This window comes from Salmo trutta, chromosome 37 (assembly GCF_901001165.1).
Source record: "Salmo trutta chromosome 37, fSalTru1.1, whole genome shotgun sequence".
Lineage (NCBI taxonomy): Eukaryota > Metazoa > Chordata > Actinopteri > Salmoniformes > Salmonidae > Salmo > Salmo trutta.
Genome location: NC_042993.1, coordinates 26,172,778 through 26,199,238, shown reverse-complemented (window position 1 = coordinate 26,199,238; position 26,461 = coordinate 26,172,778). Strand labels below are relative to the sequence as shown.

At 45.1% G+C, this 26,461-nt stretch overlaps 2 protein-coding genes across 11 annotated transcripts in view; both read left to right on the top strand.

The window, feature by feature from the left end:
- Positions 1–244: 244 nt before the first annotated feature.
- On the top strand, positions 245–20,169 carry LOC115177111 (protein argonaute-1). Of its 8 annotated transcripts, none has more exons than XM_029737629.1 (19): positions 245–675; positions 4,941–5,127; positions 6,237–6,357; positions 6,536–6,717; positions 8,054–8,190; positions 8,582–8,716; positions 9,709–9,796; positions 10,125–10,272; positions 10,368–10,487; positions 10,749–10,871; positions 12,800–12,933; positions 13,342–13,526; positions 14,193–14,352; positions 14,574–14,664; positions 15,455–15,649; positions 15,968–16,102; positions 16,298–16,399; positions 16,964–17,163; positions 17,396–20,169. In XM_029737629.1, exons 1-19 carry the CDS (start codon positions 651–653, stop codon positions 17,505–17,507), a joined length of 2,580 nt encoding a protein of 859 aa, XP_029593489.1. In that variant the 5' UTR covers positions 245–650; the 3' UTR covers positions 17,508–20,169. The 8 variants fall into 8 exon arrangements, with proteins under 8 accessions (XP_029593489.1, XP_029593487.1, XP_029593484.1 ...); XM_029737627.1 differs by having other exon boundaries at positions 12,770–12,933; XM_029737624.1 differs by having other exon boundaries at positions 8,582–8,731; positions 12,770–12,933.
- A 692-nt stretch (positions 20,170–20,861) lies between these two features.
- The window catches only part of LOC115177110 (protein argonaute-3), a 47,951-nt gene continuing 42,351 nt past the window's right edge, over positions 20,862–26,461 (top strand). For 2 of the 3 annotated variants that reach the window (XM_029737620.1, XM_029737619.1), the window contains exon 1: positions 20,864–21,691. In XM_029737620.1, coding sequence (XP_029593480.1) covers positions 21,673–21,691 — 19 coding nt within the window. In that variant the 5' untranslated portion in view covers positions 20,864–21,672. Of the gene's footprint in view, positions 21,692–26,461 lie in introns of all 3 variants that reach the window. The other variant, XM_029737621.1, reaches the window with a different exon arrangement.

Below are 26,461 nucleotides of genomic sequence, written 5' to 3'. Positions count from 1 at the left end.
CCAAGTTTTGGAAACGCTGGTAGGGTAAGGACGTCTCAAGAATTCCGAATAGCACTAACCATGTACAGCTCAGCTGCTACACCAAGATAACCCGTACAGCCGCCTCCAGTAGAGGGCGACTACAACAACTCGTCTACAGAATGCAACATCCTTCAAAGTCAGAAGAGGTACAGCATTCGGGGGGCTGGCCCTTTTTTGTTCCGGGGGGCTGGCTGGCCCTTTTTTGTTCCGGGGGGGGGGGGCTGGCTGGCCCTTTTTTGTTCCGGGGGGGTTTGGCCCTTTTTTGTTCCGCTGGAGAATCGTGCTTGAACGGTGAGGAGGAGTATAACAGACCGATAAGAAAGCATAGCGCCACGGACAATCTTATCAGGCCAGGCAAAGAGCGTTCAACCCGGAGGAAAGAAGACCGACGCAAGGTATCACACAAGAGCCGTTCAGCAGCGGTTCTTGGGTTATCAGACAGGCAGCTTTTGTCGTTACAACTCTGTGTGTCTGGGGGTACTGGAAGGGGTGGGGGTTTAGCGAGTACGGAGAAGACTACATGCCGAGAGGAGGGGGCTGGAGGTCTGCAACTCTTCCAGCCTGAAAGGGCCGGCGCTGTGGCCATAGAACCCTGGACTGTCTAGTGCCCGCGCGGTTAAGTGGATGGGATGGAGCCGGGACCGTCTGGCGCTGGTAAGTCTCTCTTTTCTCTGTCAAGGGTGAAATTGTTGCTTATCTTCAGCTATAGCAGCAGATGGTAACATGCAATTGCCCACATTTTTGAAAACGGGCGTCATATCTGGTGCAGCATTCTCTTATGCTAGCTGGCTGGCTGAAAAACCCGTCCATCACAACGATTGTGGGTCTTTTTCAACCATAGCTTGTGCACTATACGAAATTACTTATCATAGCGAGAGACGGGTCTTTTGGTGCACTGACAATGTCCATGGGCAGGGGGGCCGTGGGAATCTCTGGCGTGGAGACACGAGGTAAAGCCCGCCTTCACTACTCAGCACCCCTCTCACTCACACACCCCAAATACGAGACTGTCTGTTTTGGCAGTCTGTGTTCTACATACATTTTTAGAATGATAGAAAAGTGCACTGATCCAAATGTTATTTATGCACACCCCACCAAAATGAATCCACAATGAACTGACTCAAGTCTGTGAACACCACAATTAGTTATGTATTTGAATACTTGGACAATCTCCTAACGTTGCGATTTAAATAAAAACATATTTTTTACATTAATTTAACTAGGCAGGTCAGTTAAGAACAAACTATTATTTACAATGACAGCTTAAGAACAGTGGGTTAACTGCCTTGTTCAGGGGCAGAACGACAGTTTTACCTTGTCAGCTCGGGGATTCGATCCTGCAACCTTTCGGTTACTGGTCCAACGATCTAACTATGCTACCTGCCGCCCCATTTAGATCAGAAATTTAACCACACCTCCATGGACACTTCGGTGCCAACATTTTTACATCAAGGTCATTCCAATTTAATGTTTGTTGGGTAATGCTAGAGTTATTTGCATTTTAGTAATTTAGCAGACCCTCTTATCCAGAGCGACTTATAGTTAATGTATTCATCTTAAAATAGCTAGGTGGGACAACCACATATCTTAGTCATAGTAAGTACATTCTTCCTCGAAGTAGTTATCAGCAAAGTCTGTGCTAGTAGCGGTGGGTGGGGGGGAGTCCAGTGTCCGTGTTAGTTCACGAAAGGCTAGTTATGGCATATCAAAAAGTGGTGTTTCACATTTGTTACTTAGTTACAGTGGGCAGACAGCCATACAACTCTACATATTATGATGATCTGTGATATTATGACACTGTGCTTTAGTCTGGTCTGAAGTCCAGTCTGTGCATAATCAATGGTCCCCAGGTATTAGTGTAAATCACAGTAATGTTAGCTAAAATTCACTGTCTTTCAAATGGAGTAGGCCTGTCGTTTGACAGCTTGTTGACACTTAAGTATGGAGTTGTTTGTCCCCCTCCTCCTCTCTAAAAACAAACAGCTAATCACCCCCGGACCCGCCCATCTCCAGAAGTCTTCTTCTCTGACCAAAGCTACATATTCTTTGTTGTGTATCTTTACGCAACTACATTGACTGACTGGCCTCCAGATTTGGGACTAGTAGGATTTTACTGAACATCCTGTAGGACACCATTTACGCATTACTATTAGTCAGTTAATCAGTAACACTTAAAGGAAAATTCCACTCAATTTATCTTTTGGTATTTGTTTCATTAGTCCACTGTTGATCATATGATGCATAACGCAGCATACTGTGACACTTTCTGTATTTTGAAAGTTCTATATCTTGAAAACTTGATTGCTGACATGCAAAACATTTTGGGACTGTCTCAACAGTGGATTAATGAAACAAATACAAAAATTATAGTTGGAGTGGTATTTTCCTTAAAATGGCTGCACTGGACCTTTAATCTCAATATCAAATCATTTCTGGCTAGCAATTAAGTACCTTACTGTGATTGATTTCAATTAAAATTGTAAAAAATGGACAAAAATTGATTCTTAGAAAAATGTAATTGCACAAGTAAATGTTTAGCTCGGGCCTAATTGGAGGAGCCTAATGGGAAGGATGTATAACCTGAAAAATAGCTCTTTATTGGCAGAGAGAATGACAAGCTGTCTTTGCTACTGGCCTATTAGCTTATACCATCTGATGTCATCAGGCGGTCCAAAAACCCCACCCAGCCAAACAAGCCGACATTTCAGGCGGTCTTTTCAAACAGCTCTTACACTAAAATGCATTATCATAATTTTCACAGTATTTTTCCAACCTCAGTGTGGAAGTATAAAAAACACAGGAAAATCACGTGTTTGACTGCACTGCCCCATTTAACACTGACTCTGTCCTCAAGACTAGAGTTAAACTACTACAATGTTTTATACCTGTACCTCAGGACAGCGTTTGAATACTTATTTGAACCTAAACCTATAAATAGTTATCTCTTAGCTGTATCACGATTCCAGACAGCTATTAGACATGGGATCATCTCTAGTGATGTCAGCAGGAAATGGATGTGGGAATAGTGTGTGTGTGTGTAATTCCATGTTTCAATGATAAAGGAACCCGGCCTAAACCAGACTCCAGGGAGAAACACACACACCCACACACACACACACACACACACACAGTTGACGTGGAAAGGGCCCCAGTGCCAGGGAAAGACTGCTATTGTCTGGGGATGTGTGATCCCTGGCTCCACTTCTCACCATCTGCCTACACTGGGGTGGGGCGGGCTGCCGGTGACGTGTGTGTGTGTGTTTAGCCTACTCTGTGTCAAGACTGTTGAGACTTATGCCGTAGGCGTAACAAACACACCTTCAGTAGAATCTACCTAGTCTTATTAAGTTGTTTATCATGCCAGATTGCCAGTCCGTAGTTGGCTGCTTTTTTAAGGCCTAGTGAGCGTATACATCCTTGACTGACTGCTATGCTTGACTACAGGATTTCCAATGCTTGCCTTTTTAAACCACAAGCTCTCCGCTCAGCTCAGCTATAGGCCTCGCATGTGAGAGAGGTTAATGACTGGGGAGGAGGCCGCTCGGACCTAATGTGGAAACACTAACGCTGCTTCAAGATGAAAAAGGCCAAGGTCCCACACACACACACTACCCCTCCACCCACCATCCCTCCAGGTTTCCTGATCTCCATGACAATGCCAGTGTTGCTGTGGAGTCTCCATGGTAAGGCTGGGAATGTTGGGGGGGACCCCTGTGTTTGTGTGTGTGGTAGTGGGGGCTCTGCCTCTCCCCCCAGCCCCCCTGTCTGTGTGATGGAGGATGAGGGCAGCTGGGGTCTTTGTTGTGATTGTGAGAGGGCTGTTCTCTTGGGAAGCAGAGGTTAAGACATGGACTGGACAGGGCTTGGCTGGGCCCCCTCTCAGGCAGGGAGGAAGGCAGGAGTCTCACATTTTACCAGGCCGATCTCAAGTCCTACACCTGTTGAACTTCACATACTTGTTTTCCTCACTGCACAAATGAAGGGCCCAGCTGACTTCCGTCGACCACTCACCAATCTTCCGCTGCCGTGCACTAGTTAGTGTACATGCAGTTTGCGTTGTATTCGCTCTCTGCTCAGTACCAAAGTTTCAAATTTTGTTTGAAAAGAGGCTAGCAGTAGAATTCATGTCAAACGAAAACATCTCAAATGAAGGCTTTTCGTCGTCTTCCCGTGACTGTTGGATTGTATACCTATGCTACTATCGCTAACTAAGTAACATTTGTGATCGTTCCATCTTATGTAGGCTGACGTCATTTGATTATTTTCTATACAAAATCCCACTAGAAGCCCTTGTGAGGCTAGCCTACTCCTCCGCTAGCAGTTTCTCACCCTGCCGGCGTGTTTAAGGAAATGTTTGTCTGGCTTGGTGTATCCAGCGTCGCCCTAATGTATTCTTTTTCTCTCTCACCCTTAATTCTCATTGAACCACCAACCACCCTCTCCCCTTCTCTTTCGTTCACACCCTCCCTCTCACCCTAATCGCTTTGTTCCTTCTCCCCCCTCTCCCGCAATTATCCCTCGTCAATATCCTCGTCTCGTGTCGCCCTCTCACCCCCTCTCTCCCTCTCCCATGTACACCCATTCCTTCATTCTTTATCCCCATATTTTGCTGCTCAAACTTTTCCTTCCTGTCCGTCTGTTGCTCTTTTCTTCCTCTCTACGTCTTCCTGCCTCTTCCTGACTCGTCATCCCGCTCATGCCCCCTCTCTCTGCCCATCATCACATGCCCCCTCTCTGCCCATCATCACATGCCCCCCTCTCTGCCCATCATGACATGCCCATGCCCCCTCTCTCTGCCCATCATCACATGCCCATACTCACTTTTCTTTCCTCATTACTCCATTTATTTCCTCATCTCCCATACCCACATCCCAACCGTTTCTGCCCTTGCTAAACTTCCGACACCTCTGCCCCTCCAGTGCCCATGGGGCCCTTCCCCCCACCCCTGCAGCAGGTGTTCCAGGCACCCCGCCGGCCGGGCATGGGCACGGTGGGCAAGCCCATCAAGCTGCTGGCCAACTACTTTGAGGTGGAGATCCCCAAGATGGACGTGTTCCACTACGAGGTGGACATCAAGCCTGACAAGTGTCCCCGACGGGTCAACAGGTAGAGTAACGTGTCACCCTACATAGTCTCATGTGCCAGACCTCGTCCCCTGTGGGCAATAGCCTTGGGATTGAGGTTACCCAACTCAACACCTGTCACCCAGGTGTCCCCAACTATAAGTGAAGCAGTGGTCCACTTGATCGCTAACATTTCCCCAATGTTTTTAAGAACCACAGAATATGGACTGTAGAACTGAGCCATAGCCAGAACTCAGAGGACCACACTCTATGTAGAAGTCTGTAGAGGTCAAACAACTTCTCAAGATGATTCAGAGAGAGACTCACAGTTCATTAGTGCACCATGACTATGACTCTCTAGTCCAGTATCCACCATTACCTTGCCAGGATATAATTAACAGTCTTCAAGAGATCCCCATTGTAGGGTGGTCATCATTGGCCAATCTATTCTAAACCATCAGACATTGATTTCAATGGTTGGCCAATTGAGCCGCCTGCGTTTCTTTCCTTTGATTTGACTGAGGATTTCAGCCGTTGTACAACCTCATAGAGTAACTCAACTGTTGTATATCCAACAACAAAAAAGCATCTCTCTCTCTCTCTCTCTCTCTCTCTCTCGATTAACAGAAAAGCTGAGTCAAATCTGAAGTTTTACTTTGCCTGATGAAAATGTTCCATACGAAGTACACACACCAAACACATCTTGGAGCTTCCTGCTTCGTTCTTACTTAGTAGGAGGTTTTTCAAACAAAGGGTCCATGCAGGCATGCGAAAGGTCAACCCCACATGACCTCTCCTTTTCAACCCCGTCCACTCTACCCCCACACTTAGACGAAAGCCAAGGCACCATGTATTCAGGGGTGCTAGGGCCCCACAGCTACCTCCCCTACCACCCTTTGTCCTAGGTATTCCCCCACGACCATGAGACCATCACCTCTCACCAGCTGTATCCTGCTTGATCCATAACCAATCGAATCGAGTCTTCCCTGCTCCCCAAAAAAACACCCATCCTAAATCCAGATTTCTGATAGGATGTTGGGTTTAATTTGGACCACTACATTTGTTGACAGATGGTAGTCTTTTGTGGTTTTGTCACCTCTGGTGGTCATGATGGTGAACCTGATGTGTTTGACTCTGTGTCGCCCCCTGCAGGGAAGTGGTGGAATACATGGTGCAACACTTCAAGCCCCAGCTCTTTGGCGACAGGAAGCCAGTGTACGACGGCAAGAAGAATATCTATACGGTGCTAGCGCTTCCTATAGGAAGTGAGAAGGTAGGCATAAGGGAAAGAAAGTAGTGTGTTCTATACATTTTGAGCAAGTCCCCTTCTACTCCTGTCTGTCCATTCCATTTCTTTATCCTATAACCCCCCCTCCCATCTCCCCTCCGCCTACACTCTCCTCCATTGCTCTGTTTTCTGCTCTTGCTCATCCCCCTCTTTCTCCCTGAAGGTGGACTTTGAGGTGACTATCCCCGGGGAGGGGAAGGATCGTATCTTCAAGGTGTCTATCCGCTTCCTGGCCACGGTGTCATGGCGTCTGCTCCAGGAGACACTGGTCAGCGGGCGCCTGCAGGTCCCCCTGGACTCTGTCCAAGCCCTGGATGTGGCCATGCGCCACCTAGCCTCCATGAGGTACGATACACTGTGTACACTAAGCACATCCACCAGTGTGTGTACACACACACACACACACACACACACACACACACACACACACACACACACACACACACGCAAACGCACACACTATGAAAGCAAGGGCAGAGAAGCGTGTAGCTAATTGCAAAGCTAGGATCTATGATGCACAAACAGTCAGAACACGCATCACACTTGCCACAGGACACCTCTCTGTGTGCATGTTGTCTTCAAACTGATTGAAAGGCATACGTTTGCCTTGAGGTGTGAATGTTTTGTTATTTTGGATTTAAAAAAAACCTCTAACAATATCAAGACATTCCTATCAAACTTGTTGAACAGCGATTTAGTTTTAGATCCTGTTATATTTACATATCTAGAGGAGATGACCGGAACAACAGATGCCTGATAGCTGGGAACTGTGTAAAGGTGTCACATGAACTACCGTAAATTCCGGACTATAAGCCGCAACTTTTTTCCCAGGTTTTGAACCTCGCGGCTTAAACAATGACGCGGCTAATATATGGATTTTTCCCGCTTTCAATTTTTTATTTTTTTATTTTTTTTAAACACATTCTGTGACGTGCTCAGTTTTTTGGCGGCGTGAAGCTTTCATTAGACCAATGAAATTGCCAAACAGGTTAAGGTCAAACAACTTTTTTGTTTACTGTTTAGATTAAATCGAGCGCTCTCAAACTTCCATCATTCTGATTACGGTAGTCATTTTGTCACCCTCATCATGGCAAAGACACGGAGGAATGCATATGATGCAGCTTTCAAGTTGAAGGCGATTGATCTGGCTGTTGGAAAAGGAAATAGAGCTGCTGCACGGGAGCTTGGTCTTAATGAGTCGACGATAAGACGTTGGAAACAGCAGCGTGAGGAATTGACTCAGTGCAAAAAGACAACTAAAGCTTACTGCTAATTTTTTATTTTTTGTTACAAGCCGTGTTTCGTTAAAGCCTATTTATTTTTGTTACAAGCCGTGTTTCGTTAAAGCCTGTGTAAAGTTCATTTGTTTCAATGTACCGGTAGGCACCTGCGGCTTATAGACATGTGCGGCTTATTTATGTTCGAAATATTTTTTTTTTTTAAATTCAGTGGGTGCGGCTTATATTCAGGTGCGCTTAATAGTTCGGAAATTACGGTAAATCTAATAATCAGACAGTGACTTGGAGGCTTGACTCGATCACAGACACAAGCTGTTGAATCATTCTGTTGGGCTCATGTCTGCAAAGCCTTATAGGTGACACAGAATTACTGGACATTGAGTCATGCTCTGGTGCTGGGACTCAAATGAGTCATTCTCCCTAAGGTCATTTTTGTCATCTAGGTACACTCCGGTGGGACGATCGTTCTTCTCCCCACCTGAAGGATACTACCATCCCCTGGGAGGGGGGAGAGAGGTGTGGTTTGGTTTCCACCAGTCTGTACGCCCCGCCATGTGGAAAATGATGCTCAATATTGACGGTGAGTCGGCTGAGTCCCATCAGGCAAGATCTACTCGAGGGTATGAAGTCGCAGACCTTGTTGCATAAAAAGTTGCATCTACATGATGGAATGAAAATCTGATCACAAGAGGTTATATGTTAGGTCTGCTCTTAAAGTTACATCCACAGTGGTCTATGATTTAACATCTGTTTTGTGTGGTATAAAAATTCACCGCAGATCAATGCTTAGAAATGACTTCATTCTATAGTATTGGGTTGTGTTCATTAGGCACCAAATGGAAGAAAACGGACCGAAACAGGCAGGAATGCTTAGGAATAACATAATCCTATACCACTGGGCTTCTGTCTCCGCTGCACTTCACTTCCTTTCAGACTGAATGCATTACTTACTGCTCTCTTTCTCCCTCTAGTATCTGCCACGGCCTTCTACAAAGCCCAGCCGGTGATCGAGTTCATGTGTGAAGTCCTGGACATCCGCAACATAGACGAGCAGCCCAAGACCCTCACCGACTCGCAGAGGGTCCGCTTCACCAAGGAGATCAAAGGTGGGCCGTTGAACAGTGAGTGAGTACCTTCCACACGCCATGCCGCCTGCCTCTCACCAATGCCCCCTCAGACGATCCCCTCACATCACTCCTCACTCCACCACTCAGCTCACCGCTCCTTCCTTCTCCCATCACTCATTCCTTCTCCCATCACTCACTCCTTCTCCCATCACTCACTCCTTCTCCCATCACTCACTCCTTCTCCCATCACTCACTCCTTCTCCCATCACTCACTCCTTCTCCCATCACTCACTCCTTCCCCCATCACTCACTCCTTCTCCCATCACTCACTCCTTCTCCCATCACTCACTCCTTCTCCCATCACTCACTCCTTCTCCCATCACTCACTCCTTCCCCCATCACTCACTCCTTCCTTCTCCCATCACTCACTCCTTCCTTCTCCCATCACTCACTCCTTCCTTCTCCCATCACTCACTCCTTCCTTCTCCCATCACTCACTCCTTCCTTCTCCCATCACTCACTCCTTCCTTCTCCCATCACTCACTCCTTCCTTCTCCCATCACTCACTCCTTCTCCCATCACTCACTCCTTCCCCCATCACTCACTTCACTCTTTCTCTTATCTTCTCTGACTCACTCACTACTCCATTTCCTTTTCTCCACCTTCTCTTTGATGTTCATCCTGATACATCCTTCTCTCCACCACGCCCCCTGTTATTTTCTACCCCAGGAGTCTCCCCAGAATGTTTTCAATTTCTATAAAACATTGTGATTGAAAGCACTATTATACGTTTTGTGTGAGTTTTCATAAAGAAATACATTTGAAAGAACACACGATGGCGCTAAAGAGTAAAACGTGAACGACTGAAAGACTGGTGGAGCAGCGCCTCTGTGCACACAGCCTATGGGGAGAACTCTGTCCTTCCCTTCTCCTCCACCCTCTCCCCATCTACGTCTGTCCCCTTTGCCGTCACTGCTGCTGGCTCTTATCTTTGTGTGTGTCTGTGCCCTGCTGTCGGTGGGCGTTACCAGGTCTGAAGGTGGAGGTGACCCACTGCGGTCAGATGAAGAGGAAGTACCGCGTCTGCAACGTCACGCGACGCCCCGCCAGCCACCAGACGTGAGTAGCGTCACACGGTTGACCCTACTGATGCTCCCCGGAGAAGGGATGTTTTGAGTGGATGATATGTCTGAGAGAATTCCAATAAAAGTTATGACCTATAAATCATCAGTGTCAGTCGGGATATTGGTCTTTGTGATTCTGAGTACAGATATGGTCCGTGACGAGGATGGATGTTTTTTTTTTTAGTATCCACATTTTTTCTAGCATTTAGTGAAGACACCAGTGGTTTTCTGGAGGCGCTTGCATCAATGTGAGGCATGGGATAACTATTCTCAGGTTGCTGTGTTAAAGTCATTTACCATCTTTATCACACATTCCCTACCAGATTTCCCCTGCAGCTTGAGAGTGGACAGACAGTAGAATGTACGGTAGCCCAGTACTTCAAGCAGAAGTACAATCTGCAGCTCAAGTATCCCCACCTGCCCTGCCTCCAGGTGGGGCAGGAGCAGAAGCACACCTACCTGCCCCTGGAGGTGAGAAACATCCAATCCAGTTGCTTTCTGTACCTGAGAAGAAAATTCCTGCTTATATAATATGCTCAATGGTTTTTGGTTTTGTGTCCCTGCAGGTGTGTAACATAGTAGCAGGGCAGCGCTGCATCAAGAAACTGACAGATAATCAGACGTCCACTATGATCAAGGCCACGGCTCGCTCTGCACCTGACAGACAGGAGGAGATCAGCCGACTGGTGAGTCGGTGGTGCCGCCTGGTGGCTGGAGGCTGCAATGCGAAACTACCAGCTATGAACATGAGAATTGGCGTTAATGAATTTAACACAGATGAACACATACTACTACTAGACTTGAGGGAAAAGACTGTACATAGTAAATTACTTCCTATTATTCTCTCCACAGATTAGATGTGAATTGACAGCACAGCATTGTGCAGTGTGAATGTGACACGAGAGAATGAATAACACATCCTATCTGTTGTCCCCGTCTGTCCACAGATGAAAAATGCCAACTTTAACCTGGACCCGTACATCCAGGAGTTTGGGATCAAGGTGAAGGATGAGATGGCGGAGGTGACGGGAAGGGTGCTGCCTGCCCCTATCCTACAGTATGGAGGACGGGTAAGAGACATCACGCTTATAGTACGGCCACATTAAGCATCCTTTCAATTCTGTGTACTTAGTGCAATAAAGAAAATGCTGTGTACTTGGTCCAGATCAGTTTTTTTAGCACAATTTACTGTCCAGATATATACACACTACTGCTCAAAAGTTTGGGGTCACTTAGAAATGTCCTTGTTTTTGAAAGAAAAGCACTTTTTTTTTGTCCATTAAAATAACATGAAATTGATCAGAAATACGGTGTAGACATTGTTAATGTTGTCAATGACTATTGTAGCTGGAAACGGCTGATTTTGAATGGAATATCTACATAGGCGTACAGAGACCCATTATCAGCAACCATCACTCCTGTGCTCCAATGGCACATTGTTAGCTATCCCTAGTTTATCATTTTAAAAGGCTAATTGATCATTAGAAAACCCTTTTGCAATTATGTTAGCACAGCTGAAAACTGTTGTGCTAATTTAAAGAATCAATAAAACTGTCCTTCTTTAGACTAGTTGAGTATCTGGAGCATCAACATCTGTGGGTTTGATTACAGGCTCAAAATGGCCAGAAACAAAGACTTTCTCGGCCAGAAACAAAGATCTCGTACAAAGCGGTGTATTACTCCCTTCATAGAAAATAGCAAACTGGCTCTAACCAGAATAGAAAGAGGAGTGGGAGGCCCCGGTGCACAACGTGCCATTGGAACACGAGTGATGGTTGCTCATAATGGGCCTCTGTGCGCCTGTGTAGATATTCCATTCAAAATCAGCCATTTCCAGCTACAATACTCAGTGACAACATTAACAATGTCTACACTGTATTTCTGATCAATTTGATGTTATTTTAATGGACCAAAAATGTACTTTTCTTTCAAAAACAAGGACATTTCTTGGTGACCCCAAACATTTGAACGATACTGTATATGACAGTAACAGCAGGAGTAGCCCACACAGCAGTCACCAGTAGGCTATAGAGTGGTGAGAAGGACTTCACCATTCATTTTCTGGATTCATGTTCACTCAAACATCGTTTCAAGATTTGTTTTACTATTGACAGTTACTGCTTATTTCGGGATTGAATATCGATTCGCTCTCCTTAAATATGTCATCTGATATATTCGTTTTAGTCTCTGAATTGTTTAATCAAACTTTTCGCTGCCAGCTCCTGATATCAGGGTATTAAAAACTGCAATTCATGTCCTGAATTAATCTCGTGTGCATGTGCGCCCAGCTATATCCTGCTGGCTAGCTGAATTATGCTAGTTTTCGTCCTCATTGCCAAACTTCATAAATACTTTACCCTAAACTTCAAAACTAATTTGCTAGTTATACAATCATGTAACTAAGAAATTCGCTGGAAAGAAACTTGAAAAAAAAAGAAAATTATTTATTGTGTTGTTGAATAGTCATGACTGGTTCGATCTGCCGTAAGACAACTGTGGTGAAGAATAACATTGCTACTTAACGCGGACCCAAGTTCAGTTCTGAGATCCACTGGCGTCATTGGCGTAGGTTTAGCTGGACGTTTCTGACGGGTCTTGGGACTGTGACAACGGGTAGCCTCTCCCCGCTTTGCTTGCGGGGATATGTAGTGATTTTGCCAACACAGCCATGTACCCAGTCTTGTACCCTTAACCTTTTTATAAACTGACTACTGTTGATATAGACCTTATTAGTTTTATGAGTAATCCAGGAATGCCACGAGTTAATTGACATAAGAAAATAGCAACTCGACAGAGCACCAACGGCTGCGATGAATGACTAAATTACTTCCGGACACAAAGGGTCCACAGAGTTCCTGCTCACCACTCTATATCAAACCAGGCTTCTGGCTTCAGAAGTCAGTCCCCACTACAGTAATTGTTGATTTCACAGAGTGCAAACAGCCCTGACATTGATCTGGTTCTGAAGCTTTTGTCTCCCACCTGTTCCACCTCACAGAACCGGGCCATCGCCACGCCCAACCAGGGGGTGTGGGACATGAGGGGAAAGCAGTTCTACAACGGTATTGAGATCAAGGTGTGGGCCATCGCCTGCTTCGCCCCCCAGAAACAGTGTCGGGAGGAGGTGCTCAAGTAAGTACCCTTCTGGGAGTCGGGGTAGTGTGGGAAGTGGATATCTTCAGGCATCGTATTAGAGATTCCTGTCAGAGTTCAACAATATTTATCTAAAGATCAAATATTTACTGTTCTTGGCTTTGCTAGGTAGTTTTGTGTGTTAGAATAGTGTTATTTGTTTTACATTTAGAGCTTTACTTGCTGTGGTATGGGTTGTGTTCATTAGTGCACACTATGGGAAACGGTCTAAAACAGTTTGCAATTCGATATGAGCATTCCGTTGGAGAAATCCAGATAGTACATCCCTGTTTCAGTCCATTGTCTTCCGTTTGGTGCTTAATAAACACAGTCCTGGACTCCGCAGACAGCACCACCATGTGAACCAGGTTCCTTTCCTAACAAAAAAATGTTCACCACTCTCCTCAGGAACTTCACAGACCAGCTGCGTAAGATCTCCAAGGATGCTGGGATGCCCATTCAGGGCCAGCCGTGTTTCTGTAAATACGCCCAGGGAGCCGACAGTGTGGAGCCCATGTTCAGGCACCTGAAGAACACCTACTCTGGACTGCAGCTCATCATCGTCATCCTGCCTGGAAAGACCCCCGTCTACGGTAAAATTGGCCTTATTCATGCTGAGTTTGAGTTTATTTATTCTTGTTCACAGATAAAACTGAAGAAATGCAGAATTTACATGACTAATAATTGCATATCATTTCAAATGCATAACACTTACGTGACAAATGGAATATTGAACAATTAAAAATATTACAGGACATTTTTCAAAAATCAGTGTAGATGATGGGGAGGAGACCGGTTAAACAAGGATTTTTAAGCCTTAAGACAATTGAGACATGGATTATGTATGTGTGCCGTTCAGTGTGAATGAGAAAGACAAAATAGTTCCTTTGAACGGGGTATGGTAGTAGGTGCCAACAAGCACACACAAAACTTGAAAAAGCCGTATGTGCACATGAGTAAAATCATGGAGGATAACACACAGTCACAATGGACTTATTTCCATTGTGGTCCTCTTGACTCAAGATAGCTAGGCAAGATCGAACACTGTTGAACGCAGTATGATAATAAAACAAGTAAGATCTATCTCATCATTGCAATTACTTTCCTGTGTGTATCAAGAATGGTCCACCACCGAAAAGACATCCAGCCAACTCGATATTAGGAAAGTCTTCTTAATGTTTTGTACTCCGTGTGTAATAGCTTCATTTTAGCAGTTATGGATCTGCACTTAATTTCTGCCTGTTACTGGTCCTGTGTAGCGGAGGTGAAGAGGGTGGGAGACACTCTCCTAGGAATGGCCACTCAGTGTGTCCAGGTGAAGAACGTGGTGAAGACGTCCCCCCAGACCCTCTCCAACCTCTGCCTCAAGATCAACGTCAAGCTGGGGGGAATCAACAATATCCTGGTGCCCCACCAACGGTAAACTTACACCAACTCTCTCCACTGGGTTGGGTTCATTATGGCATGCAAGGTCCCTTCCTTTTTCAGTTTGTTTTGTTGCGTTTGGTACCTAATGAATACGAACTTGGTCTTAATGTGCTCTGGATGGAAACGCATTCATGTATATGAGCACTCTTTAAAATCAGACACACTCCTGTGAGTTTGACGGAATGTGTCCCTTCTCCCTTCCTGTCTCACAGGTCAGCAGTGTTCCAGGAGCCTGTCATCTTCCTGGGGGCCGATGTAACACACCCCCCTGCTGGAGACGGGAAGAAGCCCTCCATTACCGCTGTAAGGCTGCTTCTCCAATACTACCAATATTATTTGTTAACACAAACGATTTTGTATTAAGAGTACATCGTATTTTAAGAGAGAGGGATGAGGAAGAAGAGGTGGAGAAGAGAATGGCTCAGCACTGACTCACAGACAGGGAAGAAATGACGTCACCCTGATCCTCGTAACCCGGGCCTGGCTGTGGTTGGCTGTGTGGTTGCCAAGCGATCATGGCAGGCTGTTGAGTCACACAGCCCTCTGTATGCGTCTGTATGTGCTTCTGTGGGTGTGTGTCTGCGCTTACAGAGGTGGTCAGGAAGGATGACCATTTTTCTCACAATAACAAGGCGTAAGGCTACAAGGTTACTGTTATAGATGCTGACGACACAGAGCTTCCCACACCGCCTATCCTGTGCCTCTAGAGGATGCTAGTGCTCACGTTGTATCATTGGCTAGAGGTGTATCATAGAACACTGAATTAAATATTGATGTTTTGGGTTGTCTGTCTTTATTTTTCAGCTCATCTCTGTATTTTCAAAGTTTTTGCTTTTTAGGTATGGTTTCTGAATTTTGGACCTGGATTCACAAAGAGTCTGAGTAGTAGTGCTGATATAGGATCAGTTGCCTTTTGGCTAATAGTGAATAAGATTACGTGGACAGGGTGGACCAGATCATAGATCATCACTCTTACTCTGAGATGCTTTCTGAATACAGGCCCTAGTCTGCATGGCTAGTCCCCTCATTTCTCCTTTATTCTCATCCCTCTCTCCTATTTTTTTTTTTCTTTTCTCTCCCTCTCTCTCTCCAGGTGGTAGGCAGTATGGACGCCCACCCCAGCAGGTACTGTGCCACAGTCAGGGTCCAGAGGCCCAGGCAGGAGATTATCGAAGACCTTTCTTACATGGTGCGAGAACTGCTGATCCAGTTCTACAAGTCAACCCGCTTCAAGCCCACCAGGATCATCTTCTACAGGGACGGAGTGCCTGAGGGGCAGCTCCCACAGGTACTTACTGGTCTCTGTCGTTGGGGGTTATAAATGGTTATCAATAGAGATGGGAATCCATTTTTCATTATTTATAAGTGACAGAGTTGAATTGGCCAGATCACTGTATTTTCCCTCACTTTGTCCAATAGGCCTAGTCGTTTATAGCAGTAAAGTAATGGTATGTAGTTAATCTCTGAATAAGTAGGATTTGATATAGTATAGCGTGACAATAATACACAATACTGGGAAGAGTTACAGAAAGAGGGGAGCAACGCAACTACCGCTAAAGATATCAGTTGGACAGATAACGAGTAAATATTTTCTTTTTCTGCATAGATACTCCACTATGAGCTTCTGGCCATCAGGGATGCGTGCATCAAGCTGGAGAAGGACTACCAGCCTGGTATCACCTACATCGTGGTCCAGAAGCGCCACCACACACGCCTCTTCTGTGCCGACAAGTCTGAGCGAGTGAGTCAACAGTCAGAGCTATTCTAACCATAACTATATCATGCTTTATAGGTTTCACTCTAGAACAAGGGTCTCAAACTATCGGCACACGGGCCACATGCGGCCTGTGAGCTTATTTGATGTGGTCTGCGGTTGTAATGTTAGGATAAGCGTTTGTAATTAAATATTGTGGTCCTGTATTGTATTTTCCTGTAGATCGGGAAGAGTGGTAACATTCCTGCAGGGACCACAGTGGACACCAGCATCACTCACCCGTTTGAGTTTGACTTCTACCTTTGCAGTCACGCGGGTATACAGGTGAGTGGGGAGGAGCTTCCTGCTGCTGTCCAGCTGTGTTTGTCTAACCTGAGCCATTCTAAACCTCCTGGCTCTTGAGTCACATGCAGCTCTTTAACGCTCCTTTGCGGCTCCATGGCTATTTCATTTGTATCCTTTTATTTTGTTATTTATTTAGCCATAGAAATCACATTGAGAGTTATATCTCCAACAAAGCAGCATGCATATATTTACACGATATAAAACATAACAATGACTGTAAGTTAAAACGGTACATATGAAAAACTTTAAAAGAGCAGGTTTAAAAACATATTGTTAGGGCCCTGTGTTTTGCACAATCATGTGACATAGCAAGATTTGATTCTGTATTTTAAGCCTTATTCAGGAATGAGAATTACACCAAAGATGAAACAATTGTCTGAGGATGGTGCTGGACCACCTGACATGAAAAGGGGACAGTTTTGAAGTTAAAGCTTTAAACAAAAGGTTCAAATCCAGGCAAAACACAGGGCCCTAATACTGGTTATTCATGTTTTCAAGTAATCCCCCCCTCGTGAGTGATGAAACGGTCTCTCCACTCTGCAGGGGACTAGTCGGCCCTCGCATTACTACGTCCTGTGGGACGACAATCGTTTCACCGCCGACGAGCTGCAAATCCTCACCTACCAGCTGTGCCACACCTACGTGCGCTGTACCCGCTCCGTCTCCATCCCCGCGCCAGCCTACTACGCCCGCCTCGTGGCCTTCCGTGCCCGCTACCATCTGGTGGACAAGGAGCACGACAGGTGAGCATGGTGGTCTAGTTAACGTTTAAAGGGACATTCCACTTAAATCTGTTTTCAGATGTTTAAGACTTCAAATGTAGTCTAATTGTTAAGATGAATTCATGTTCCATGCCATCCGTTGTGTAGATCCAGCTGTATGCCTCAACCTAAAATGAATGAAAAAGATAAGCACCATATCATTTCCAGATCTTATTCGGTACTTATTGCGTCCTGTGTCTTTCTGTCCTTACTGTAGTGGGGAGGGCAGCCATGTCTCTGGTCAGAGTAACGGTCGGGACCCCCAGGCTCTGGCCAAGGCGGTGCAGATTCACCACGACACGCTGAGGACCATGTACTTTGCCTGAGCACCACCCCACACCACCATCACCGCCACCACCACTGTCCTTAAGACTCACCATCCCTCGGTGAGGGGCCCGGGAGCGCACTGGAAGCCTTCCACCTCTCCTTCCTCCATGGCTGTGACCACCCACACACTCCACATACCTCTCATGACTGACCCACCACAGCCAAACCACCCCAGTACCAGAACTATACACCTCTCACCTGATCAACCCAGGCAGACTCTGCAGCGTCCTGCACAACGGTTATTATTATCATTGTTGATATAATTAAGTGTTTATTTTTATTTACTTTACCAGGACTGTGTTTTTATGTTGACTTAAAAAAAGAAGAGGAGAAAAAAAAGGGTATTATTGTATGCGACCTTCCACACTCTTATGTATGCAATATGGAGGGGAGGAAAACGGGCGCTGAGCTGCCCCGAGACTTTTGACTGCCACCACAATGCTGCCTCTTAACCTATCCGCACGGCGGATGCCCGTGTTCTGTTCCAAGCCCCTGGTACAACAGGAGTCATGGGACCCCCGGGTGGGGGGGGAGGGTGACAAAAAGGACACACTTATTATCGTTTAAATTTTATATCATGAACTCCATTCTTATGTTGCCGTTTTTATGGCCTTGAGGCGCGCAACGGGACGTATGGTACTTTAGCACTTAGCACTTAGAGATTAGCATGTAGTCAACGCCGCCCACCCTGCACCTAATATGAAGTGTCTGTGTGAGGCTAGCCCTCTGCTCTTAATACTGGAAATAGAGCAAAGATAGAAAGAGCAGGTGTATTATATCGTAGATACATGAGACTTAAGTCCTTCACTGTATCTGTGCAGGTTGGGGAGTCTCCTCTTAAAATTAGCCAGTAGAGCGAGGCCAATGTAGAAGTTAGAGGGACCATTGCATTGAGTGTATTGAATATACTTGAATATACTCACATCCCATGCACCTAAACCAGCATTATTATTATTAACCAGCCTAATGTGATGCCTACCAATGGAAAAGGGGCACTTATGTAAACAAGAAGATCATCTTTGTGTCATAATGCATTTACTCTGCGAAAGTAATTACGAGGCACTTTCTTTACTTGATTGATTGGTTTATGTTACTTCAGAATGGGGATATTTGTCTTCCCTCAGCCTTCACACACAGGTCTACACACACACACCCCTACCTACCTACATAATACATATTCTCACACCTACAACCTCTCTAAGCTTGCTGAACCAATAGAGTAACAGTAGCAATACAAGGTCTTCATCTTGTCTGTGTAGGTGTGAAAGCAGCAAAAAGATGTGGGCCAGAGAACACCGAATGAAAAGGGTTTCTCCCTCACTTTTAGCACTTGACCTTGGCTATATGATCATTCTACACATTCTAGCTACACATTCCAACCTATGTCAATGGGGACGACGTACACCAATACACTACGTTGACATACACCTACACACACACCCATACTGCACGCACACACAGTGCCGCTTTTTTAAAATTACATTTTGTACATAGCTTGTCCTACCTACAAACATCGACCACAGCGTCGATCAACACAAGCACACTCATGCCCCCTCACATTCTCCTACTGAGTGTGTACCGAGCCGCCTCCACGCATGCACTTGCCCCCCCTTAAAACCCCCACATGAATACTTACCCCCTCCTTCCAACACCACCACCCTTTTTTCCCCCTATCCATACCCCGCTTAACACTCTGCTTTAGCTCCCCTCCTCCCAGCCTGGTGTATGGTCCCCCATTGGTGCGCTGTGTGCATGGACAACACAGATAGGGGTTTGCTGCACAGGTTATTTGGGGGGGGTACTTACTCAATATGCCCTGCCTTCACTTCTGATCACTTTCTGACTTTATGAAACGCATGTAACACATGTTTATTATGACTGGATATTCTGAGCCACCTTCTTTCTGTTTTCCTAGAGATAGGAGCTTATTACGCTCACTTTTGCCTGCCAGTCATAGCTTCAGTTGTGTAAAAGGTGAACTGAAAGGCTGTTTTCTGTGTTGTGGTGTCAGAGTGTATCCTCAAGGGGGTACAATGCGAAAAGTAGTCTGACAACTTTCACTTCTTGGCCTTCAAGCGCCTCCAATCATGTCTGATGGGTGGTAGAGCACCTTTTATGTTGGAAGGGAATGACGATAGAGATTTAATGATATGCCAATTTTTGGGGGATTCATGTTTATGGACTTACGCACTCAAAATGCTTTTGTACACCATTTTACTGACCCCACGTGTCCAAGGTGATTTGTATATAACCTGTAATGAATTTGGGCTCACCAATGTAGCGGGGCCTTTGCAGTTGGGGTTAGTCCCCGGCCCCTCTGTGTTCAAATTCAGCTTGGGTAAGCCCAGCACCACTGACCCAGATGCAGTTCTTATCTTCACTCACTGAAGACACAAAGCACCTTGCAAACAGGGGAGGACAACATGGAATTACCCTGGGAAAAGCATCATGATGAGGACACAAGTGAATCCGCTCCACCCAGCCTCACTGACTAAGCAATATAAAAGCCACTGATCAAGAACAGTCCTTGTCATAGCACTTCTCAATTGGTTGAATGAAAGGACATGGAAGCAACTTTATTTTGGCTCTGTATGATGTAATAGTATGGGGACTCTGTTGGGGAGGGCTATTTTTTAAAGAAAATACATTTGTTTTTTATTACTCTTGTTGATTTTTGTGTACAGACAAACGTAATGCATTTATGGTCAGTCCTGAAAAACCCAATTGTATGCAGGTTTTTATTTTTTATTATGACATATATGTAGCCTAGCCTAAATCACATAAAGCTCCAACCACTATCTCTGAAACCTTAATAGATTTAAAACAAATGTATGTCAGTCTACAGAGAGGAAAAGGGAAACATTTTGGCATAAGGACTGAGATGTTCTCTGTGTTACTGTAATATGATTTATTCCCATTGACTAAAGTCAAAGCACAGAGTTTGTAAACTGACGCTAAACATCGCGAGACTTGCAGGAACGCTTGCGAAACTGGTCAAGCAGACCAGGCCGGGGGATGGGGTTCGACAAGTCAATGAGAGAAAGTGAAATTCTTCCTTAGTTGTTAATTTTTCGAAATCTAAAGGCACAACCTAGATTCGATCCAATGTCTTAAGTAATTGAACATGTTATTCCTCAGACCTCGTGAAAGTGACAGACTGACTCGTTTTCATTTTCGTCAAAAATAACATTGAGGGGGGGTGCCTTTGACGGCGTGCACATGCGCAATTATGCGCGAGACAACCGTTAGACCCGATGACGTGTTTCTGCGCATGAGCTTAGCTAGCTGACGTGATCGGGGATTTCTAGTGGAGAATCAGTTTCTGCCTATCTTCCTACTGTACTGTCTTTGGGCGAAGTGCTTCATTCTGACGTTTGGCGTTTCCTATTTGAGATAGAACCCACCTCTTCCTGTCGGTGCCAGAGTAGTAACTTCACCATATTTAGTTGGTCAGAGCCCTACAGAGTTGAGCACAGGCAACCGGGATGAAAACCTTAGCCATATCGACGAATGCAACCGGGAGTTGACAGCCTAGAAACAGCGAGACTGGCCGCTGTTGGAGAGTGACATCAGTGGAAACAAGGCTGCACATATCGTTAGCAGACTTTGAGTGATAAGTAGCTGTCTAATGTCGGATGAGAATTCGAACTAGTAGTCGTAGGTAACTAGATGGCTAGCTAGCTAATTATCGCCAACTAGCAAGCCTTAAACTCGATTTCTTCTGGACGTAAAACTGAACGTGTCAGATTTTTATTCAGCAAACTGGTAATAAACTAAAGAGACCAGTGAATCTGCAATTATGATATCTTGACATTGTCTGTTAGCTATGCTTGTCTCAATCCATTTGCTAATCTAGCAGCTAGCTAGTTTATCATCGTCGTTGAGGCTCGAGCCAGTATCGCCGTGGCAGTGTATTCTGATTGGATACCTTGATCGTGTGAACGACTTGCAGACACCGGGACACGGAAGACCCTCATCCAAAGGGACTGGAAAAGGGGCCCGTTTGACAGTGAGTAGAGAGGAGAATTCGGGGGAACCCGTAACTACTCGGTTGCATCGCCTGTACGGCATTGTGAACTGCCGATAAACCAGATTGAACCAAGCAAGAGTTCCTGACATTTGTCATCTGTGATCCGGGGAGTGAACCGGACAGGGACCTCATGAATGGAAATCGGAACGACAGGTAATTTGCTGTCATTGCTCATATCATGCCAAAATCATTTACTAAATTGTTGCATGTTCACCAACACTGACATGGCAACACAAGCAGAAAAAAATTAACTTATTACAGCCAATGTGCGTTTTTTTGTTGTTGTTGGTCCATGTCAATTGCCTTAAGACACAACGCCAACCCACAGGTGTTGGTTGAGGTGTCTCGTTCGTGGCTAGCTGCTTTTAACTACACTAATATTTACACTCTAGAATTGCTAGTAATTAGCTTGCAAAAAAAAACAGAATAGTCCGCTGGAAGCCAGAAGTTAAATAACTTGGGTCTGTTTTCTGCTGGCTTCATGTTAAAATAAGTCCTGCATGTGTGCCTTATGTGGACAAAAGAGGAATACTTTTTGGGGGGCTTTTATTTTGACGTGAGGTAAGCAGAGGGGAAGTGGGTCTACAACATACGTTTGGAAAGTCTGTTTATTAACCCGATCCTTTAGATATTAATACGATTCCCCTTCATAATGACCAACCGTCCTGCCCACGGGCACAGTAAGTTGAAATGGAATTATATTTAACGCCTGGCTTCCCCCACGGACTGTTTTTGTGCAACCCAATACAATTGAAAGCAATGCTAGTGTATGTAAATACACCCGCTATTGCTAAAAGCACCTAGGTAAATTCATGAATGGCCACCAGCTACTTTTTGTTTAACTGTAGCTAGGGGACTTCCTTAACAGTTGTCTGTTGGCCATGTGTGAGTCACAGGTGAAATGTCATTCTATACACACAATGGGGGAGTACAGTGTCTTTGAAGTCTTGTAAAGTTGGGCTAGTCATAAGTGGAGGAATGAAATGGAGACTTTAACAAAAGTTTTGTGGCATCATATTTCACACTTCAGCCTTTATGGGTATCTTCCTACTCATGACACTCAATCGTTAGTCATAGAAAAGTCCAAATGGTTATGCATGATGAAATGTTCAGCACACAGGTAATTGGTGGCATCTTAATTGGGGAGAACGGACTCGTGGTAATGAGTGACATAGTATCAAACGTGTTTGATCCTGATCCTGGTGTTTGATGCCATTCCGTTTGCACCGTTCTGGACATTATTATTAGTTGTTCTCCACTCAGCAGCCTCCTGTGGTTCAGCAATAGGCTCATCTTGTTTGTCACCGCAGACATGTGCCACGCTGTTTATCAGAGGTCATGGAACATGAGGACAGAATCACAAAATCCAACAATGTATTAGCCCAAGTTAATTGCAAGACATGAAGAAAATGATTTGTATTTTCCTTCAACTTTCTGAAACAGTACAGGAATGCCCCTGTTTGTTTTTTTTATTTATCCTTCATTTTGCCAGAGAACAGTCTCATTTACAGCAGATGAATGAACCAATTGTAAACTGGGGATGGTTAGGTGACCGTATGAGGGCCAGATTGGGAAGTTAGCCAGGACAACTGGGTTAACACCCTTACAAGTGCCATGGGATCTTTAATGACCACAGAGAGTCAGGACACCTGCTTAATATCCCATCTGAAAGACAGCACCCTACACAGGGAGAAATCCCCAATCACTGCCCTGGGGCATTGGGATATTTTTTTTAGGCCAGAGGAAAGTGTGCCTCTTACTGGCCCTCTAACACCACTTCCAGGAACATCTGGTCTCCCATCCAGGGACTGACCAGGACCTTCCCTGCTTAGCTTCAGAAGCAAGCCAGCAGTGGGATGCAGGGTGGTATGTTGCTGGCATACATGCTGTGCACATATGTCTAGTCTACCGTTTGTGATAATGCTAATGATAACCGTTTGCTAGTAGATGGAAAGGCTTTCCCAAAAAAACGTCTCAACTAAATGTTAACTAAAAAGTAGCCTGTGCTAACCTGGCAGAATTCTATCATTATTTGCATCAATCCAGTGACAATTTGTTTAGCTAACTCTGCATGCACATTAGCGCTACAGAAACACCGCAAGCCAAACAACTGTCTCTAGCTGGTGCACACTTGCATTAAAGGGTAACTACACCAACATTTCTTTAGATTTTTTTTCCCCCAGACCTCAAAAGTGGTCCCCTGATGTTTGAGCATTGTTATGGACTTAGAACATACAGTTCTGTTGTCCTAGTTCAGAAGAGGCAAAGTTACTGACTACTTTTCCTTATTCAAAGCATTTCAGTTTGAATAGTCAATGGGACTGCATGGTCCTGTTGGTCATGTTTTCTCATGAGTAGACTGCAAAACAGTGGTGACGTGTAGGCTAGGCCTAAATCAACAAGGGAAGCATCCATAATAGAGTAGACCCTGTATAACCTAGATGGTCGCCTAGGTCAGACTGTTCCTCCTTGCCTTTTACAATGACAGCCAGGGAAAACGTTTTTACAGTTTGCATTGTCTGTAGTCGTAACGGAAGCTTTCCACTTCTCCTGCAACGATACCCTAGCAGGTAGACCCAGTGAGTGACACCTGATACGGCCAGGCCAGACAGAGGAGGTCCCCCCTGGCAACTGACCTCCAAGCCTCCTCATGTTGTAGAGTTTTTAAAAGGGGGATAACTGGGCCATGTTCATTATGCACCAAATGGTAGACTGCGGGCTACAACAGGGTGGGACTATCTGGACTTTGACTGATAAGAAACGCTCATTTTTGCTTTTCTGTTTCAAAACATTTTGCTACAGTGTGCCCTAAAAAACAAACCTGAACAGGGTCGGTGTTTTCTGTCCGTCAGCTGCGTACCCATGAGGGGGAACAGAACAGTGGGGCTTGATTCCTCAGTGAATGATTGAAAGGGGGCCCTCGTCGCTAAGAAGACTGTGGCGTGAGAAAATGCTAATTGATTGCCTGGCCTGCTTATTAACACACTGTTCATTCCAACGGTCGTCTGGCAGCATGCAACGTTTGTGCCGTTTGAGAAACAGACAAGATTAGCTAGTGCTCATAGGATATGACTTCAGCTTTTAAACATCCATCACACAGTACATATTGTAGCTCTGTCTGTATGCTATTTGAAAGGCAACACATGATCATAAAACGTTGTTCATATGAGGTTGGATATTACACTGAGCAACATGTAAAGTGTTGGTCCCATGTTTCATGAGTTGAAATGAAAGATCCCAGAAATGTTCCATATGCACAAAAAGCTTGTTTCTCTCCAATTTTGTGCATATATTTGTTTACATCCCTGTTAGTGAGCATTTCTCATTTGCCAAGGTAATCCATCCACCTGACAGTTGTGGCATATCAAGAAGCTGATTAAACAGCATGGTCATTACACAGGTGCACCTTGTGCTGGGGGACAATAAAAGGCCACTCTAAAATGAGTAGTTTTGTCACACAACACAATGCCACAGATGTCTCAAGTTTTGAGGGAGCGTGCAATTGGCATGCTAACTGCAAGAATGACTACCAGAGCTGTTTCCATGGAATTTAATGTTCATTTCTCTACCATAAGCCGCCTCCAGTCGTTTTTAGAGAATGTCCAACCGGCCTCACAAACGCAGGCCATGTGTATGGTGTCGAGTCGGCGAGCGGTTTGCTGATGTCAACGTTGTGAACGGAGTGCCCCAGGGTGAGATTATGGTATGGGCAGGCATAAGCTACAGCCAACGAACACAATTGCATTTTATCGATGGCAATTTGAATGCACAAAAATACCGTAACGAGATCCTGAGCCACTTTTTATTTATTTATTAAAAAAAAAAAAAAATCATTTGTGCCAAAAGTTTTATATTTTTGTTTAGTATGTGATGTTGAGTTCTATTGTCAGTTGGGGTTTTGGGTGTGTAACCTAGCATGTTTAATAGTGCATGAGAAGTGCAGCTGCTTCCTGTTGTAATGGATACGCCCGTGACATACACACACTCATCTGCCCACCCCTGTGTGGGGTTTACCGAAAGAAAAAGGGACACCACACAGGCAGTACAGGTGACCCCCCCCCCCCCCCCAAGGGTGATTGACTCAGTTATTAACTATCAAGGGGGTCTTCTAGGTAAATGTGGTTGAGGTACTTAAAGTTTGTTAGCAGTAGCTATGTTTGAATAGGCATATATGGTAGTTTACTTTGTCTTTCTGATTCACACCCTCCCGCTCCTTTTGTTCTCCTTCCGCTTGTTCTTCCCGCTCTGTTTTGTTTCACCTAACCCGTCCACCACCTTTCGTATCCTCCCTCCTTGATCTCTCTCCTGCCTCTGTAGCTCCTCACTTTATTTGAGTAAAAAAGGCGGGAAGTTGATAACCCCCTTTGATTTTCAAATCCTTGTCCAAAGCTAGCCCATTTGGGACACATTGACCCACTCACATTTTTTACATTTACATTTTAGTCATTTAGCAGACGCTCTTATCGACTTACAGTAGTGAATGCATACATTTCATACATTTTTTTTCTGTGCTGGCCCCCCGTGGGAATCAAACCCACAACCCTGGCGTTGCAAACACCATGCTCTACCAACTGAGCTACAGGGAAGGCACAATCTCAATCGTGAGATGTTGACTATCAGCTAGAATATTCACACACAGGCTAGGCCTGAGTAGTATTCATTAGGAACCAATCGGAAGAAAACGGACAACCTGGAGTTGTCCTATGAGGAAATACTCAATTTCTCTTCCCGTTACAAAGCGTTTTTCATTGCGTGCCTTAATGAGCCTGTGTTCGTTAGGATCTTGCAGCCTGTGTCCCCATAGCCTAGAAAGGAATGTTATTTTTCACTTCTAACAAGTGAATTAAATTAAAACAGCCCATGCATGTGTGCTAGATTGAGAAGCATCTCTGTCTGTGTCGACCTTCACATGTTGTGAGTGTG

Bases quoted from the DNA above. Each gene is read 5' to 3' on its own strand.
- LOC115177111 (XM_029737622.1), top strand. From the start codon at position 651: ATGGAGCCGGGACCGTCTGGCGCTG. The intron at 8,191-8,581 runs GTGAGTCGGCTG...TTCTCCCTCTAG, and splicing joins AATGATGCTCAATATTGACG to TATCTGCCACGGCCTTCTAC. The intron at 13,527-14,192 runs GTAAAATTGGCC...GGTCCTGTGTAG, and splicing joins TGGAAAGACCCCCGTCTACG to CGGAGGTGAAGAGGGTGGGA.